The 18,802-nt window shown below is 35.4% G+C and overlaps 2 protein-coding genes across 2 annotated transcripts in view; both read left to right on the top strand.

The window, feature by feature from the left end:
• LOC130238120 (uncharacterized) overlaps window positions 1-8,895 on the top strand; it is a 24,362-nt gene extending 15,467 nt beyond the window's left edge. Inside the window, exons 11-19 of the mRNA XM_056469026.1 lie at window positions 2,021-2,032; window positions 3,214-3,597; window positions 3,710-3,751; window positions 5,477-5,610; window positions 5,698-5,976; window positions 6,068-6,163; window positions 6,259-6,415; window positions 6,555-6,634; window positions 6,758-8,895. Coding sequence (XP_056325001.1) covers window positions 2,021-2,032; window positions 3,214-3,597; window positions 3,710-3,751; window positions 5,477-5,610; window positions 5,698-5,976; window positions 6,068-6,163; window positions 6,259-6,415; window positions 6,555-6,634; window positions 6,758-6,838 — 1,265 coding nt within the window. The 3' untranslated portion in view covers window positions 6,839-8,895. The remainder of the gene's footprint in view (window positions 1-2,020; window positions 2,033-3,213; window positions 3,598-3,709; window positions 3,752-5,476; window positions 5,611-5,697; window positions 5,977-6,067; window positions 6,164-6,258; window positions 6,416-6,554; window positions 6,635-6,757) is intronic.
• LOC130238119 (uncharacterized) overlaps window positions 7,799-18,802 on the top strand; it is a 23,302-nt gene continuing 12,298 nt past the window's right edge. The window contains exons 1-2 of the mRNA XM_056469025.1: window positions 7,799-7,814; window positions 16,839-16,931. Coding sequence (XP_056325000.1) covers window positions 7,799-7,814; window positions 16,839-16,931 — 109 coding nt within the window. The remainder of the gene's footprint in view (window positions 7,815-16,838; window positions 16,932-18,802) is intronic.

The raw sequence follows: 18,802 nt of genomic DNA, 5'->3' as shown, positions 1-18,802 counted from the left end.
ATTGGATTTTATAAAATGCGAGTACATGTAAAACAATAATTTGCACAAAAATTATGGGGTTTTTCTGTAAAGAAGTAGTTACTCCACATAGTTTAGAGAGTCATCATAGACGTTTTATGTTATAACTAACATGGTTCAAATGATGGATCTGAGACAGGGAAACTACAGTTTTTGCGAAACACTCGTCACTACATCGTTCTTTTCCCACATAATGCATAATACTATGATAGTTCAGCCGCGAGTTATGTCATCGTTTGGGAATTGCACCCCAGAATGGATGATTTGATTTCTATATGTGTATGTTTCTACATTGTAACACACTTTACAGTACAATCTGTACAACATGTACATTTTAATCAGTTATATTTTCAAATAAAGTTTAATAATTAAACATAATTTATAATAAATGTTAGTTTAAAAAATGTCTGCAAATATGGTCTTATCAATATGATTTTATTCCACAAACACTGATTTAACATTATGTAAAATAATGGATGAAGATTGTTCTTTGATTGCAGATAAAGGACTCAAACATTCTGCTGCTATCTCTGACGTCATCATCATGAGATTATCTCTGCTTTTACCACATCTGCTGGTGTTCTTTTCAGTTTTGGCACTTGGTAAGGTTTTGTATACCAAACTTACGCCACATCAATTTTTACACGTGTCTTTTTTAATTTAACAGTCTTTCTTTGTTTTTAACAGTCAGAACACAAACAACTGCGAAGCTTCTGGCAGGTAATTTTATATTAATGATTGAATCATTAAATCAGCAATTCATTCACTTGCTTTTACTCATTTTTATATTCTAGGATATATGGTATTTATGTAAGACATGGTTTTATATGTTGTTATTTTCATTTGTTTGCACACTTATCAATCGTCATTATTATTAGTGTTTAACAGTGAATAAAAATATCTACATCAACAATGTTTTCTTGCAAAGGTAATAAATTCTAAATGTTTTTATTGCAACTATAATTAGTTAGCAAAAACTCTCAGATGTCTAACAGATCATTAGTTACATTTTCAAAGCTCTTTCCTATAGCATAAAAAAACCATCATCATTGTTACTGTCACAATATTGCAGATAACAGACAGAAAGTAATGCAAACCAGGCTGTTTTAATGACAGGTTTGAGTAATGGCGTGCAAACCTCATAATGGTTATTAAAAGTCAAACTGTTTCTCATCGGAAGGAATTAATGGAATGTAGAATAAGCAACAAAAGATACAAAGGAGACATCCCGTGAGAAAAAAGTGGTAACACTGGTAAACAAGATAGCAGTGGGTTAGATGAGTTCAAGCAAAGACTATAGAATACACAAGACATGTCACTCGTTTACTTTTGAGTGGGAAAAAGTGTAACTGTCAATATGTCAAATGAAGCCCCGTCTTCTAGTACAGGAGCCAATCAGCGATCGCTCTACTGCAAATAAAGCCCGCCTTCTGGTACAGGAGCCAATCAGTGATAGCTATAGAATGACAATTCTCTGGGGGAGGGGCTCGGACTAGACATGAGTTTCTGCAGATTTTGTGTGATATGAACATTTAGAAATTAAACGAAGGAGACAGTTGTTGTTTAATATTATTGGTTATTCATAATATGAAATGTAATCATAAGCTTGGCAAGTAGTTTTGGAGAATTTGATGTTTTCCCCTTTCAAAGATGGCTGCCGAGTGAAATGACTTGCCTTAAAGGGACTTTGGTTCAAGTAAGCGAATTGTAGACCACATTATTTTAGTAGTGGTGCTGATTAGGCAGTGTACAGATGATGAAGATCAAAACCAACCCAGGCTCATTCTGAAAACGTAGTCCCGTGGATGTTTCTGGAGACAGCAAATTACATAGCTGGAGGTACGTAGGGCTGCATTTTAAATTTTGTTAAGCGAACTCTACGGGGCGGAATGACGCCGTTTCTTTAGGTGCTTACCAGCTGACCGCTTACCTCCGAGTCAAGGGCATTCTCGCCGCAACCTGTTTGTCCAGTTAGTTCGTTGTATACGTCGGCGAACTTGAGACGCAGAGACGAGTTGACCATGACTGGGTTCGAGTCTGGGAAAAAGCGGTTGCAGAAATCAGGTTAGAAAATAAAAATAAAATTATCTAAAAAATAAAACAAACGAATAACAGGGTGAGAATGTGGTAAAATCCAAAAACGTGGTAAAAATCAGACGAGGGCTTTTTTTTTGTGGATGGCTTTTGTAAATCGCCGATTGGGTTTAGGGAGGTAAGTGGGTGGGCGGGTCAATCGATAAAGTTGGTTGAGTTTAGGGGAGGAGGAGGGTGAGTCAGCCAATTGGCCAGTCGCTCAGTCGGCCATTCAGTCAGTCAGACAGACGGTCGGTCGACAGTGGCCTCTGCTGGGTTTACGCAAGAACAGCGGATGCAAACGGCATACCCTAGAGAAATTTGAGATGGAAAAAAGTGCACACAGTGGCCTCTCTTGCGCGAAAACCAAAACTGCACAAATACATACCTCTCGGGACGTATTTCGCGGTCTCCAGAAACGTCCACGGGACTACGTTTTCAGAATGAACCTGGGTTGGATGAATGACTGGGAAAAGTTGTGTACTCGCTAAGAACTTGACTATGGTATCAATTTTGTGTGTTCAATTTACTTATGGTACGTGTTATTTGGACTGTGGGAGGAAACCGGAGAACCCGGAGAAAACCCATGCGAGCACGTAAAGAGTACACTCAAAATGTCATCTGGTTTAGTAGGGACTTTAACCTTCAAGACGGTTCTTCAAGATGAAGATATTGAGATAAGAAAAAACTCTGGTTATTTATAGCAAGTTAGCAGTCATCTGATTGAATAATCAATCATGAGCTGTTGCTTGAACAGCTGAGAACAATCATAAGCATGTGATCCTCTTGAAATTAGTTTATAAATAAATGTCACTAGTTCACTTGTAAACATTTACAAGCACAAAATACTTATTTGAAGATACACAAATGATCTAATACACATTATAATTTGTTTGTTAATTATATATTAATGCAAGTTATTTGATCAAGCGTTTCATCAAGTATAATAACATACTTTGTATATCAGTGGTGTCTTTGGCTTCTTGACTTATGTATTTTCCAAATGAAGAGATGATCTACAACTTGCTATATTTCACTTTTTTTCCCCTTTTAGGTGTATTATATCCCAGCCCACAAATGTATAATATGTAGCTATTTAACTTTATTACTTCTTTTTAACAGACCCCTCTTATGACCCCTGCAATAATTACACTGTGCTGAATGATTCATGGAGATCCACCAAGAATGCATACAACAGTTCTTTACTATATTGTGACCAAGATGTCAACTGGTTCGGCTGGTATCGTCTCTTCATTAATGGTCAGAGTGCACAAATGCCAGACACATGTGTTGCTATGTATAGTTGTGGCGCTCAAGGTCCACTGTGGCTGAGTGGAGGACATCCAACAGTTGAGGATGGAGTGGTCACTCGAGATGTCTGTGCTCGTGATACCAGCTGCTGTAATGTTAAAGCCCGTCAAATTAGAGTCAAAGCCTGTCCAGGAGGTTTTTATGTCTATGAGTTAGTCAAACCATCAATTGGCTGCTATAACACATACTGTGCAGGTAAGGATATTAAGCATTCACCCATCTATGTGTTAATGTAATATGTTGGTGTTGATTGTTTTTGGAATGAAGAACATTAAATGAATGTTTTTGGTTTTTTTTTTTTTTGCAGATGTTGCGAACATTACTGCCACTCCAGCGACAACCTTAGCTGGTAAAGTAGCTTTGCTGAAACTATTAATTTATTATATATATATATATAAGATATATAAATCATTCATTCATATATATATATATATATATATATATATATATATATATATATATATATATATATATATATATATATATATATATATATATATACATACAGTTGAAGTCAGAATTATTAACCCTGGTTTATTTTTTTTCCCCAATTTCTGTTTAACAGAGAGATTTTTTCAACACATTTCCAATCATAATAGTTTTATTAACTCATTTCTAATAGCTGATTTTTTTTATCTTTGCCATGATGACAGTAAATAATATTTTACTACATATTTTCAAGACACTTCTATACAGCTTAAAGTGACATTTCAAGGCTTAAACAGGTTAATTAGGTTAATTAGGATAGGGTAATTAGGCAAGTTATTGTATAACGATGGTTTGTTCTGTAGGCTATTGAAAAAAGACAGCTTAAAGGGGCTAATAATTTTGTCCTTAAAATTTTGTTTAGAAAAATAAAAAACTGCTTTTATTCTAGCCGAAATAAAACAAATAAGACTTTATCCAAAAGAAAAAATATTATCAGACATACTGTGAACATTTGCTTGCTTTGTTAAATATTCGGGAAATATTCAAAAAAGAAAAAAAAATTTAAAGCGGGTTTAATAACTCTGACCTCAACTGTATATATATATATATATATATATATATATATATATATATATATATATATATATATATATATATATATATATATATATAATAATAACAGTTCTGTCTGGTTCTCGAATCTGATTCGAGCCATGAGATAATAAAGTAATATCAGCACTCTTACAACCTCTTCACCCTTGCGTATTACTCCAAGTGGCAAGCAGAGGACTACAGTTTGACAAATACTGCAGCTTTTGGACAACATAATGTCCTTTCCAGGCTTTCTAGTCAAGAATGTAGCTGTTTAGACAACTATGCAGTTTATTTATAAGGATAGTGCCTATTTTCAAATATTTATAACTTCAGCGATTCAGTGCTTTGGCCTGTCTGAGCAGACCAAAGAAAGTGACGGTTGACGATCCCTCACAAGATGGCGACAGAGACCACATAATAAATCCTCATGCTGCGCTCACACCAGATGCAGACCGCAGGAATAAATCACGCCATTTGCGCGTAAATAGACGCTTGAACATTTTCAGTTTACTTGCTTCATTTGTGCATCAAATTCGCTTCATTTGCGCATTAAATTCATTCCACAATAGACGTGGATTCTGGGGAAAGTCTTATTTGTTTTATTTCTGCTAGAGTAAAAGCAGTGGTAAAATTATTTAAACGCCATTTTCAGGACAAAACTATTAGCCCCTTTAAGCTATTATTTTTTCGATAGTCTACAGAACGTCGTTATACAGAATCGTCATACAATAACTTGCCCATTTACCCTAACTTGCCTAGTTAACCTAATTAACCTAGTTAAGCCTTTAAATGTAACTTTAAGCTGCATAGTAAAATATTATTTACTGTCATCATGGCAAAGATAAAATAAATCAGTGATTAGAAATGAGTTGAGAAACGTCTTGAAAAAAATCTCACCGTTAAACAAAAATTGGGGAAAAATAAACGGGGGGGCTAGTAATTCTGAATATTATTCTTATATATATATGAAACATGAACCTCGCTAAACACTGTAAAATGTTAACTTAATTAACTGTTAATGTAAATATGCTTTTTTTTTTACATATGGCAGCACCAGGAATCTTCTACACATTCGGTTCCACAGCAGGGGACACGATAAATCCTGCTGTTGATGATGGAAGCTCCACTGTTATTACACTGTTGAGTTCCTTTCTGTTCTTTGGCCGCACATACCAGCAGATTTATGTAAGAATTTGATTTCATCCTTGTTCTAAGACACCATGATCAGTAGCATCTGTGGTTGTGATATTAAGGGTACTTCTTATGTTTCAGGTTAATAATAATGGACATCTCACATTCAGCCAGGCTTCTTCACAGTATGTTCCCTACTCATTTCCGGCTTATGAAGGTCAAGATATAATTGCTGGACTCTGGACTGACCTTGATAACAGAGCAAGAGGAGTCGTCTCTTATCATCAATACACTAATGGAAGTGTTCTCACTCGCGCCACTCAAGATATAAACAATTATTTCCCAAATCTGAACTTCACTGCTTCTTGGGTTTTTGTTGCAACATGGGATAAAGTCGCTTACTTCAGCTTAACCAACACAGTAAGTTTGATAGACTTCTGTTTTCACTTTATCCATGATTCAATTTTAAAATAAATCAACAGTTGATATAATGTGTATGTCAATCTTGCAGGAAACATCATTTCAAGTGGTTTTAATTTCAGGCAGTAATTATACATTTATTCTGATGAATTATGGGGACATTGCTGTTACAAGACACAGAGTAGAGGTAAAACTGTACTGAGAACTCAGTTTCTATTCACTACCAGTGTATGTACTCTGTAAATACTGTTTTTATGAATATTGTTTTATATACACTTTCAGGCTGGTTATGACACTGTGACCTCCACAAACTACTTTGTGATTCCTGGATCAATCAATGGGAGCTCCATCTCAAACCTCAACACCTCCAGTAATGTCGGGGTGCAAGGCCGATGGGCCTTCAGGGTGGACAGTGGACCAAGAAGCAACATCTTGAAAAGTAAGGTTTATCTTGCTTAACATATATTTGATGGCAGTTCATGCTCTGTCTGTTTTGTTTTTTGTTAGATTTTTTTTTCCAACAATCACAACTGATTATTTTATTTGTGCTCTGTGTGTGTGCTTGTGTTTCACTTTAGAAGTTGTTGGACTTCAAGTGAGGTTTTCCTCATTTTTAGACTTCACACAGAGTGGAAACACTGATAATGTTTTACAGCAAGTACGTCATATTTATTACACATATGTTTACTTATAAAACAGTACTAAAATAGTACAAAATAGTACTTATTGATCATTTGTGGAAACTATGTCATTTGTGTTTGTCTGTCTGTCTTCATTTCAGGTCAAACAGCAGCTGGTCAGATACGGTCTGCCAAACAACATAACGCTAAAATTAAGAAAAGTGCAGAAGATAAATCTGTAAACAGTGTTCTTTAAGAAAAAAAGAACTAAACCTTTGCATTTAGGAAATAACTCAAATCCCACTAGTGATGCAAAAGTCGCAACCCAGTACTAAGAAACACCAACACAATCTCACGGCAATTCGTAACTTTTTGACTTAGTGGCTAATTCGTACGAATTTGTACGATCTAATTCGTACAATTTAGTACGATTTGCTCATCCGCCAATGACGGTTGGGTTTAGGGGTGGGGTTAGGTGCCACGCCTCCTTTTCAGAATTGTACAATTTCGTATGACTGAACTCGTACAAATTCGTACGAATTAGCCACTAAACTGTCAAAACGTAAAATACTTACGTTTTCTCGTGAGATCAGGCTGGAAACACCCATACACTCTCACACACATACACTATGGCCAATTTAGTTTATTCACCTATAGCGCATATGTTTAGACTGTGGGGGAAACGGGAGCACCTGGAGGAAACCCACACCAACACGGGGAGAACATGCAAACTCCATACAGATATGCCAACTGGCCTAACCAGGACTCAAACCAGTAACCTTCTTGATGTGAGGTGACAGTGTTAACCACTGAGCCACCCACTGTGGTAACCAGAGTTGGGAAAATGTTCTTTTAATTGTAATTCAGTACATTACTATCTTGCATTATTTCTTTAAAAAGAAGCTAAATGTGGTACTTGGTTAACTTACTTAGGTCCAATCACAATTCTACCCCTTAGCCCTTGCCCTTATCCCTACCCCTCATTTTGCACGTTCACGTCCCTACGCCTTCAATCTAAAGAGAATTGGGATACCCCTACCCCTCATTTTGCACGTTCACGTGAAGGGGTAGGGGTGTCCCAATTCTCTTTAGATTAAAGACGTAGGGCTAAGGGGAAGGGGTATACACCCCTTTGACAGAGATTTCAGGATCACACAAGAAACCAAGGGGAAAGAAAACTTCCCAGAATATACAGCGGCAGCATGACTGGACCCGGAAGTTAGGAGATCCACAAATTAGTAATTTTTGTCATTATTACAAATTTTTACAACAAACAAGCTCATGTTTTAATACATTTATAACAGTGTTCGTGTTTTATCGTCATGCTTTAAAGAAAAAAGCTAAAACAAAAACTGTTAAATGTCTCTATTTATAATCCATAAAATCTCATATAGTAATCCCAGAACATTCTGACACTCAATGACACTCGTATACCCTGTCAGAAAAGTCTAGTGACTGAGACTGACCTTTTTACAGTGTCTGCTATAATGTTAATGCTGTTTTTGTGTGTTTACATAGATGAATATGGCCACGGTGTAAATGCACAGTACAGTTACGATCTTATTGCCACATTAGATGGTTTTGATAACATGATCCTGTTGCCTTCAGTGATTTCCTGAAGATAAATACCAAAAAATAGCACAACTGGAATAACTACAGCAGTCGGGATCGTCTGATCTCATATAGAGCAAGAGATCGCAATGACATATGATGACGTGTGCTGCTGCTGTAGTGCTGTCCCAATTCTTAGGGGTAAATTCACACTTCCCCTTCACACTCTGTTTCAAGGGCCAAGGGGAAAGAGGAGGAGGAAAGGGAAGGGGTACAAAAATAGAATTGGATTTGGGCCTTAATCTTAATCTTTAAGCAAAATAATGTGTTATGTTACTTTTGCATTATCTTTTTATTATTTTTTTTTCAACTGGGCTGGGCTTGCTTGTTAGTGATAATATATTTACAATACATACATATTAAATGTATCCATTAAAAACTTGTATAGATGAAAAATATAAAGCTCTTTTACACCCAAAGGGAACTGAGGAGGCTGGAAGAAATCAGTGTTGAGGCACAACTCAAACAAAACCTTTCTGGATGGCATGAAGAGTAATGGGAAAAAAAGATCAACACTTCAGCAATGCAATGAATATGACAAGTTTGCATTTCACACTTATTATTAATTGAATCCTGGATCTGTTTTTGTGCAAGTCAGAACATGTTTACATTTACACACTACAGTCTTATGTTTACACATTCTGCACAACACATCCGCTCTGATTTCTCCCGACAGAAGAGCAGAAAGCCAATAATTATGAAAACAAAGAAACTGGCAAAGATCTGTTTTTGTGCAAGTCAGATGAATAAACACATTCACATGTACACTAGAACTACAGTCTTATGTTTACACATTCTGCACAACACATGTGCTCTGATTTCTCCCGACAGAAGAGCAGAAAGCCAGTAATTAAGAAAACAAAGAAACTGGCATTATTATGGGGCGAAAAGAGTTATCAGAAATTAAACATTACCATAAGGTAAAAATATATTCGATTTTTTATAAGTAAATCCATTGCCTTAAAGGGTCACAAAACACCAAAACACATTTTTTGAGATGTTGACAGTCATTTATATGTCCCACGCTGATAAAAACACTATTAGGACACATATTTCTCCAAAAAAAAGTGAAAATTGTTAACATGTTATAGCACATACATTAGATTAACGTCAATGTGTCACAGCGCTATCCGCATTTCCTCCGGAGTTTCATGTAATTTTGGCTGCAGTTTGTCAATTTCACTTTCATTCGGGCATGCCCCCCTGTGACAAACGAGATATTGGATGCAACTACAAACTGCTGGAAGAGTGTTGTTTTAATGGAAGTTCATACCGCATGCTGAATGGAAGAAAAAAACTCTGCATTTCACGATGCAGGTGTCTGTGGTCTGCACTGACTTGGTAGATGCAAACAGTGTCAAACAGCCATGTGTGTGGACTATCCTGTCGCAAAACACTGCGAAAAGCCCTACATGACGGTAATAGTTTGATTAAGGTGTTTACATGTCTGTAATACAGTTCAATAATGCGACTAAAATCGCCATACTCCACACGTCTTAATTCGATTTCTCTTTAGTTCGATTATGACCTTAATCTGATTAAATTAATCAAAAATCACTGTTTACATGGAAGACTCTTAATTAGAGTATTGTCTTAATCAAATTAAACTGTGATAATTGTCTTTACCGAATTATTGATGTCCATGTGAACATAGTCACTGTCAATCCCCCTTCATCTGTGTTTCTGTTGCGGCTTTGATCAGCTGTAGTGCACATCCTGAAACCCCCTTTCCTGCAAACCCTTCCCTCTTTGGCCACTCGACACTCCCACCTAAACAAAGCTAGACTTACCCACTTTCCTGACTTTTTTCAAACTATAGGTTTCATTTTAAAAGCAACAAGCTGACTTTAAAAAGTGTGTAAACGCATTGTAACTTGGAACTGGTAAGCCAATTTAAATGACTTTGTATAAATATGTGCATAGCTGCTTAATTTTAAGGCAACAGGTTTCAGTCAAGTCAGTTAATTGTTTTTACAGTGTAGTTACTGTAAAAGTAATGAAATTCGCATAGCTTGTGTAACTTATAATACATTTCCCCCAACAGTGATGCTAACTGTTCACTAATCACAACAACCAATGCATGAAATGAATCCAGGACAGCACCATTTATGATAGCTGTCCTGTGTCTGTATTTTGTGTACCATTCATGGCAAAGGGACAATGCATCATGCATGCCATGAATCATCAAGAAGCATTCAAAAATATGCAGATTGATTTCTGTTAAGGGCTTTTAACCTGACACGAAGCCAATCAAACATTAGTGATTCAATTTGGAAAAAAGTTGGCTCATGCTGCATCACCACCACACTAATATGCATGCGAACTGAAGTTCCTGATGCTGGCATTATGGTACACAAAAAAATAAAATAAAAAAATAAAGATGTTTGCCCTAAATACGCTAAAACAACACAATTCTTCAGATTTTTGGGGTGGTCGACTTAAATTGTTTTATATTCAGTCCACTTAAATTTATAAAAACTAGTAAGTTAATCCTTTATGTTATTCCTATGCAAATCAATAGTGTGTAAGCCAACACTTTTTTACAGTGTACAAGATCACAGAAGTACCACAGACCACAGGAAATCAATCCCTCACTTTTTGGCTGTTTTGTGGAACAAAGCCAGTTGTTATGTGAGTCATAATATTATGGCTCATTGGTGTGTAACCATTTGTGTATTGCCAGCTAATCTGAAACTGAAACTACTCATCAGGAGAGAAGCTACTGTTAACTCCAAATGAAGCTGCAATACAAGTTACTCCAGTGCAGCATTCCATTGGATGTTCTTAGATAACAACCAGATAACAACAGCTGAAACTAATAACACATGCTCATCCAGGTACTGTCCCTGTTCTTTTGTTTATTTTCATTATTCAAATTATTGAGAGGTCATCGGTTCTCCGTCTTCTTCTTCCTGGTGGCAAGAATGCATCAACTTCATTACAGTGCGATTTACCACTGGGTGGCTGTAATACTCTATTGCATTATGTGATCTTGTAAGACAACACTGTGCTGCTACAGACCATTGCAGATTCACCAAATGTAATATAGTTATGGATAAGCTACTCCGCTACTTACTGGTGTATGTAAATTATCATATGCATTTGTTTATATTGCGAAATATGTCTTTCTCACCAAGAAGGTCCATACAGATTCCAAAGGCAGATACTGATAAGATCAGAGCCTGGTGTATGGACTTTGGTGGTCACATGTTGATTGGTCAGTTTGTATGTCTCAGTATTTGGGCTTTGGTCACATGATCAAGAAAGATACAAAATTGGTGGTAAACTTCGCTCTGTCTCTTTTCTTGGTCTGCTCTTTTTCTCCAAATGTGTTTAATGAGAACAGAGTCCAATTATGTAATTGTCTTTTGAGACAGGAAATGCGACAGCTGAAATCCAAGTCTTACATACGTCTGTGTGCAGTGGTTCTCGAAGCACTGACTCCAGCTGCAGTCCACTCTTTGTGAATCTCCGCCAAATTTTTGAATGGGTTTTGTTTCACAATTCTTTCCAGGGTGTGGTTTTCCCTAGTACACTTTTTTCCTACCACATCTCTTCCTTCACCTCTCTATTAATGTGCTTGGACACAGATCTGTGAAAAGCCAGCCTCATTTGCAATGACCTTTTGTGTCTTGGCCTATTTGTGCAAGTTGTCAATGGTGGTCTTTTGGACAACTGTCAAATCAATCGTCTTCCCCATGATTTTTTGCCTACTGAGAGACCATTTGAAGGCCTTTACGGCTATTTTGAGTTAATTAGCTGATCAGGGTGTGGCACCAGGCATCTTCAGTACTGAACCTTTTCACAATATTCTAACTTTCTGAGATACTGAATTTGGGGTTCTCATTTGTTGTCATCAAATCATCATAATTAAATATATTATTTTACAAGTTTTAATTCTTGAATGGAACTAGTGACATAAATTGACTTTTTGAAGATATTTTTGAAGAAGTAAATGACCAACACTTGTATATGCAGTTCAGATGGCACAACATTCTGAGGTTCAACAAGTAAAGTGACAGATGAACCCTATATATACAGTTGAAGTTAGAATTATTAGCCCCTCTTTGAATTTTTTTTTCTTTTTTTAAACATTTGCAAATGATGTTTAACAGAGCAAGGACATTTTCACAGTCTGCCAGATAATATTTTTTCTTCTGGAGAAAAGCTTATTTGTTTTATTTATGGTAGGAATAAAAGCAGTTTGAATTTTTTTAAACACAATTTTAAGGACAAAATTATTAGCCCCATTAAGCAATTTTCTTTTGAAAGTCTGCAGAACAAACTATCGTTATACAATAACTTGCCTAATTACCCTAACCTGCCCAGTTAACCTAATTAACCTAGTTAAGCCTTTAAATGTCACTTTAAGCTGTATAGAAGTGTCTTGAAAAATATCTAGTCAAATATTATTTACTGTCATCATGGCAAAGATAAAATAAATCAGAAAAAATCTGCTCTCCAGTAAACAGACGTTGGGGAAAAAAAATAAACAGGGGGGCTAATAATTCTGACGACAAACTGTATATATATATATATATATATATATATATATATATATATATATATATATATATATATATATATATATATATATATATATATATATATATATATATTATAGGTGGGCATAGATTCATTTTTTTTCTAGATTAATCTAGATTAATCTCGAAATTAATCTAGATTAAAATGGCTCATTTGAATTCTGCCGAAGGCATTCAGAATATGTATGCTACCTAAATAATAAATCTTTGAGACCGGGTTTCTCAAGCCAGGTGGCACATTAGACCAGGGGCTCATCTCCTGTTTCCAAATTGCATCCCAAACTGCTTGAGAAACTGTTCTACTCTGATAATTCGTGATGAAAATAAATGATGTTCAATAGGATGTACTTGTGTTTACCAACTGTTTATTCAGTTAAACATGAATGTTGAACTGTAGAACTACATAAGCTCCAAACAGCGATTTCATACTTGCTTTTGATGTACGTACAGAAAAGGCTGCTTCTTAATGCCAAGTTCACAGAGCCCTGACGGTATGTCAAACATTGAGTATGTTTACATGGGCAACAATACTTTAATACGATTTAAATATGATTAAAACAATACTCTGATTAAGAGTCTACCATGTAAACAGAGATTTTTAATTACCTTAATGTGACTAAAGTCATAACTGAACTAAACAGAAATGGAATTAAGACATGTGGAGTATGCAGATATTAGTATAGGCATTACTGAAGTAAACATTGCAATCAAACTATTACCGTCATGTAGGATTTTTTGCCATATTTTCCGACAAGATCCACTCAGGCGGCTGTCAGTAAAGGACCGCACACACACACACATCGCGAAATGCGGAAGTTTTTCATTTTTCCGTTTTCGTGCGTTATTACATTCTTTAACACTCTCACCAGTCCTTGCTCCTTATTTGCGTCTAATACTCCAGTTTGTCACGATGGCATTAATGAAATATCCATGAGTGAAAGTGAAACTGCCAAACTGCAGTTAAAGTCAGGCATCCTGCTGATTTGATTAAGAAGGGCAATTTTTGTCAGACGGCTTCCCGGTCAGGTATACATCCGCACTAAAACATCAAGGTAAAAGTCATCATAGCTTTGCATAGAATAGACTCAGCTCCCAACCCAACTTTGAGAATAGATTAACGCCGATATTTTTTTTCATCACGCGATAAGAGTCTCACGTTAACGACGATAACGGCCCACCACTCATATATATACATACAATTTTCCAGTTTTGTTTAAACATTTCCTTTGCTGTCAGGTTAAGAAATGCAGTTAAAGTTGATGTAAATTGTATTTTTTTCCCCTATTTTTGGAAATATGCAAACAATGCATGCTGTATCACTCAACGGAAATGCTTTTGTCTCACACATATATACAGTGAAAAAAAACTGGTTACACTTTACAAAATGGATTCATTAGATAATGTATTTACTAACAAGAACTAAATATGAACAATGTTTGTACAGCATTTATTAATCATAATTCAACATTTATTAATGTCTCACTAAAAGTTAACATTAGTTAATTAGCTCAGTTAAGATGAGCTAACAATGAATGACTGTATTTTCATTCACTAACATCAACAAAGAAGAAAAAATACTGTAATGAATGCTGTTGATTATCTGTTCATGTTAGTAAATGCTTCACCCAAAGTAACTAATACAACCATATTGTAAAGTGTTAATAAAAAATCGAAATAAATATGTGCTACATTTCCATTGTTGATCGTCCATGTATTCAGACATTAGACATGAACTGAAAATCTAAAAAAAGAAATTGTGTGAGAAGTGCTGACGTTGTTCCAAAGAAAACATGTTCATGGAAATGTTTTTCCCTTGAACAAAATGCAAATTGATGCATCAAAATAAAAAATCAAAAGTACTCTCAGTGTGGATTATCTTTTTCAAATATTTTCTGTGAAGTTTAATGGATTTTAAAGACACCTTTAAACATAACAAGCAAATAACTCATTTCCTATAAATAATTTATTTTGTCGTTGCAATGATGATAGTACACATTATTTATTAATTATTTTGCAAGATACTATAATGTTCAGCTTAAAGTGCATACATTTCCCATGTTGTCACAAAAGGAAGCAGTGTGTTACTATTCTACAGTTGTGCCTTCAATGAACTCAAATGTTGTCAATTAGCCAATCAGAAACTTCTAAAACCTTGACACCATCATCTGAGCTTTTTCAGAGGCATAATAATCTTATTGTATGTAAACTTGACTTTCAAGAAAAGTTATAACAGTTTGTCAAACAAAATCTCTCTCATTATTCTGCTATTAATCATAACAGAAACGAATTTGATAATCCTAACTTACCTAAAAGAGAAAAAGTTTAGTCACATTAACATCTGACTTATTTTTTAAATGGTTGTGTGCCTTTTTATAGTGTATATAAACTTCTGGTTTCAACCGTATACTGCTCAAAAAATCAAGAGAACACCTGAAGTTACATTATGTTTTTTAAGTGTTCCCTTTATTTTTTGAGCTGTATATTATAAACATTTACATTTAAGTCTTAAATGGTAAGCAGCCTTAAAACATACATTACATTTGAAACCAAACGCTCACTAAGGTCTCACAAAATAACGTTTTTTTAACCAATTTTGCAACTTTGTAATCTTCAATATGTAAAATCTAAATGTTAGATGACAGATAAATATCACGACGGACATACCTGGAGGTGTTTCCCCCACCTACCAGAGTACCTACCTGAGTACAGAACAGCGACACGTTAAAACCCGTGAAACTTCCTGATAACTGACAGTATCAAGTCTGTGGTAAGTAAAAAAACCTTTTCTGTATTCATCAGCTTGATGTTTTATTCTCGATTGTATACTTTACTTATGGCATGGACTGTAATGAAAATCATGGCTACTAAGATAACGTTGAAGCGGTTTGCCAAAAGATTAATGCTTTTATGATTTATTTATTAAAACTGCAAGAAAATACATCAGTATAGAATAAATATTTGTAGAGTTAATATATATTTTCCATCATTCTAATATGCTGATTTAAATTTCTGATAACACTTTATTTTGATGGTAAATTTGAGTATTAGTAGACTGTCTGCTTAACATCTGCTGATTCTGCTCCTTCAACAGACATTTAACTGACTAAGAAACTTTGCAAGTACATGTGAACTTACACAAACTCTAACCCCAACCTAACAGTCTACATATAATCTAATAAGAATTAGTTGGCATGTAGATGCAGTGTAACTTAAATTCAACAAACAGACCATCAAAATAAGGTGTAACCAAATTTCTTATTCTTATTTTCTCAAGGATTCACAGAAAGTTTAAAACTACTTTTTTTTTAACAATTACGTTTTAATTCAATTTAAAATGGACAAACTGGATTAAAATATAAATTTATTTAAACATTCAGTGACTGCCACTGCGATTTAGCAAAAAAAAAACCCCATCAAAAGTAGTTTATAAGCAGCGTTGCAACTGAAACATTGTTAATAAACTAATCTTGATATTTTTGGAAAGTGTTCCGGAATTCATTTATTATTTGTCCTTTTTTTGTTCTTTCATTCACGCACACACACACACACACACACACACACACACACACACACACACACACACGCACGCACGCACACACACAGACACACACACACACCGCACACACACACACAACAATCCAGCACTTCCAGGTGTGTTAAGATAATTCATTTAAATTTTAGGTTAATTATAAGCTTACCGATTAAGTTAAGATAAAAAAAAACAACATTTGCATTTGGTGTTACAAAGTGTGTTATCACGATCTATATGGCTTGATGGCTAATGACTAATGGCATGAAAAAGTTCTATAAAATAATATATTACAAATTAAACTGCCTATTTAAAATCAGATGCACATTTTTAAAAGGCTGATAATAACCCCACTGAAAGATCTCATTTTTAATAAAAGATTAACATTTTTATTTTCATTAGATCCAGTAGAGTTTAAAACATCATACAGTAGCTGCTGTTCAAATAGCGTGCAGTCTTTGTTTTGATAACTCTAAATCATCTGCCTGAGGATAAAAATATGAAAAGATGTCTAGCCCAATCTCTAATCTACACACTAATAATGCTGTCTGCTTACAGAATCAATCATCATCATCATCATCATCATCATCATCATGAGATTGTTTCTGGTTTTACCTCATCTGCTGGTGTTCATATCAGTGTTTTCTCTCAGTAAGGTTTTGCTGTAATCTTATTGTGTGATCAGTACGATGGCTGAGATAGCTAAAAATGCTGCAATTTAAGAAAACACATGCAATTATCAAAGATCTTCATCTGTTTGGCAACATACATGCTGAAAATCCAACACAATCTCACGGCAATTCGTAACTTTTTGATTTAGTGGCTTGAATTCGTACGATCTAATTCGTACAATTTAGTACGATTTGCTTATCCCCCAATGACGGTTGGGTTTAGGGGTGGGGTTAGGTGCCACGCCTTCTTTTTAAAATCGTACAATTTCGTACGACTGAACTCGTACGAATTAACCACTAAACTGACAAAACGTAAAATACTTAAGTTTTCTGGTGAGATCAGGCTGGGCAAATCGCACTGCATTTTCACACAACGCAAAAAATGTACTAAAACGACTGCACTTTCTCACAACACTTGCAAAATCGTCAGAACACAATGCTTCAAGGGCACCCTAAATCTTGACAGACGTTACTGTGGCATGATTATTGCTCAGTGAAATTGTAGGTGATCTTTGAAATGTGAGATTTTGTTTTGTTTGTTTTTACATCCTAATTCTCTTATCTTTTGTATTTTATTAGCTGAAATAACCATAACCTAAATAGCCGAGTCCAACATGTTTTAGGGTCCCTTTGAAACATTTCCATTGTGCTCCATGTTATTTGAAAGTGTGTGAAAATGCAGTGTGTTATTAATTTGTAAATGCTGTGTAAAAAAGCAGCACATTTTATTAATTTGCTTGCGTTGTGAGAAAATCCAGCGGGTTTTTAAAAATGTGCTTGCGATGTGAGGATTTGTAGCACGTGTGCTGTCAAACCGGATGAAGATCTTTTCTTAATTTGTTGTTTTAGTGAGCTTTCACACTTAAACTTTTGTTTCTGAACCTGTCTCGTTTGCCCAGTTAGCGCGGTTCATTTGGCATATGTGATACCATCAATCGCGGTCAGATCCACGCCAAATCAATCGGTCCGAGATCGCCTGAATGAGGTGGTCTCGGCTCGATTGAAATGAACTCTGGAGCAGATCGATTGTAGTGAGAAAGCACAGCAATCGGAGCCCGGCTATCAGTGTATTATGGATATGTAATAGACATACAGCTATATGAAGAGAGAATTATGAGTAGGGCAAGAGGTCATTCCTACTGTACATGTTACATGTGTGTTTCATGTAAAATACGAAAGTGAAAGCATGCTGAACTATTAAAGAGAGCTGTTTATCCGTTAGGAAAATTGATCAAACTGCAGTATAGCCAAGGGCTCTGTATGAAAGAGTCTTATCTCTGATTTATATCTGGTGAGGATGTCTGAGGGCGTCACTATTCAAAATTAAAGCGCAGCTTTCAGCTTATGTCTTATTGCTCATCGCCATAAATTAAAATAAGGACGCATGACAGCTGAGTGGGACTCTCTGCAAAATAAACCATGAAACTTTGATCAATGTGAGAAGAGTTAACTCACACGTGACTTGTTTTAGCTTAGTTGGTACGTTTAGAAACTTTGCCATGTGAAAGCGAATCGCACCAAGAACAAAGAGCAGCACTGTAACTATTTTAATCCCTGTTTTGGAACAAACGAATCGATTCACAGGTGTGAAAGCACCCTTGTGTTTTCTTAAATTGCATCACGTTTAGCTCTCTAGGTCACTGTAGATCAGTCCTAATGTGACAAAGACGTTAAAAATACAGAGATGTATTTCTGGATTTAATGATCACACTCTCTTTAACAGCCAGAACACAAAGATCTACACCATCAACATCTGTAGCAACAACACTGGCAGGTAAATCTTGACTAAGAAATCAGTGGCGGTTCTAGACTAGTGACTAAGCTGCAATAAACATTTTTTTTTTTCACATT

Source organism: Danio aesculapii, chromosome 12 (assembly GCF_903798145.1).
Source record: "Danio aesculapii chromosome 12, fDanAes4.1, whole genome shotgun sequence".
NCBI classification, from domain to species: domain Eukaryota; kingdom Metazoa; phylum Chordata; class Actinopteri; order Cypriniformes; family Danionidae; genus Danio; species Danio aesculapii.
This window is presented reverse-complemented; position numbering and strand designations above follow the sequence as displayed.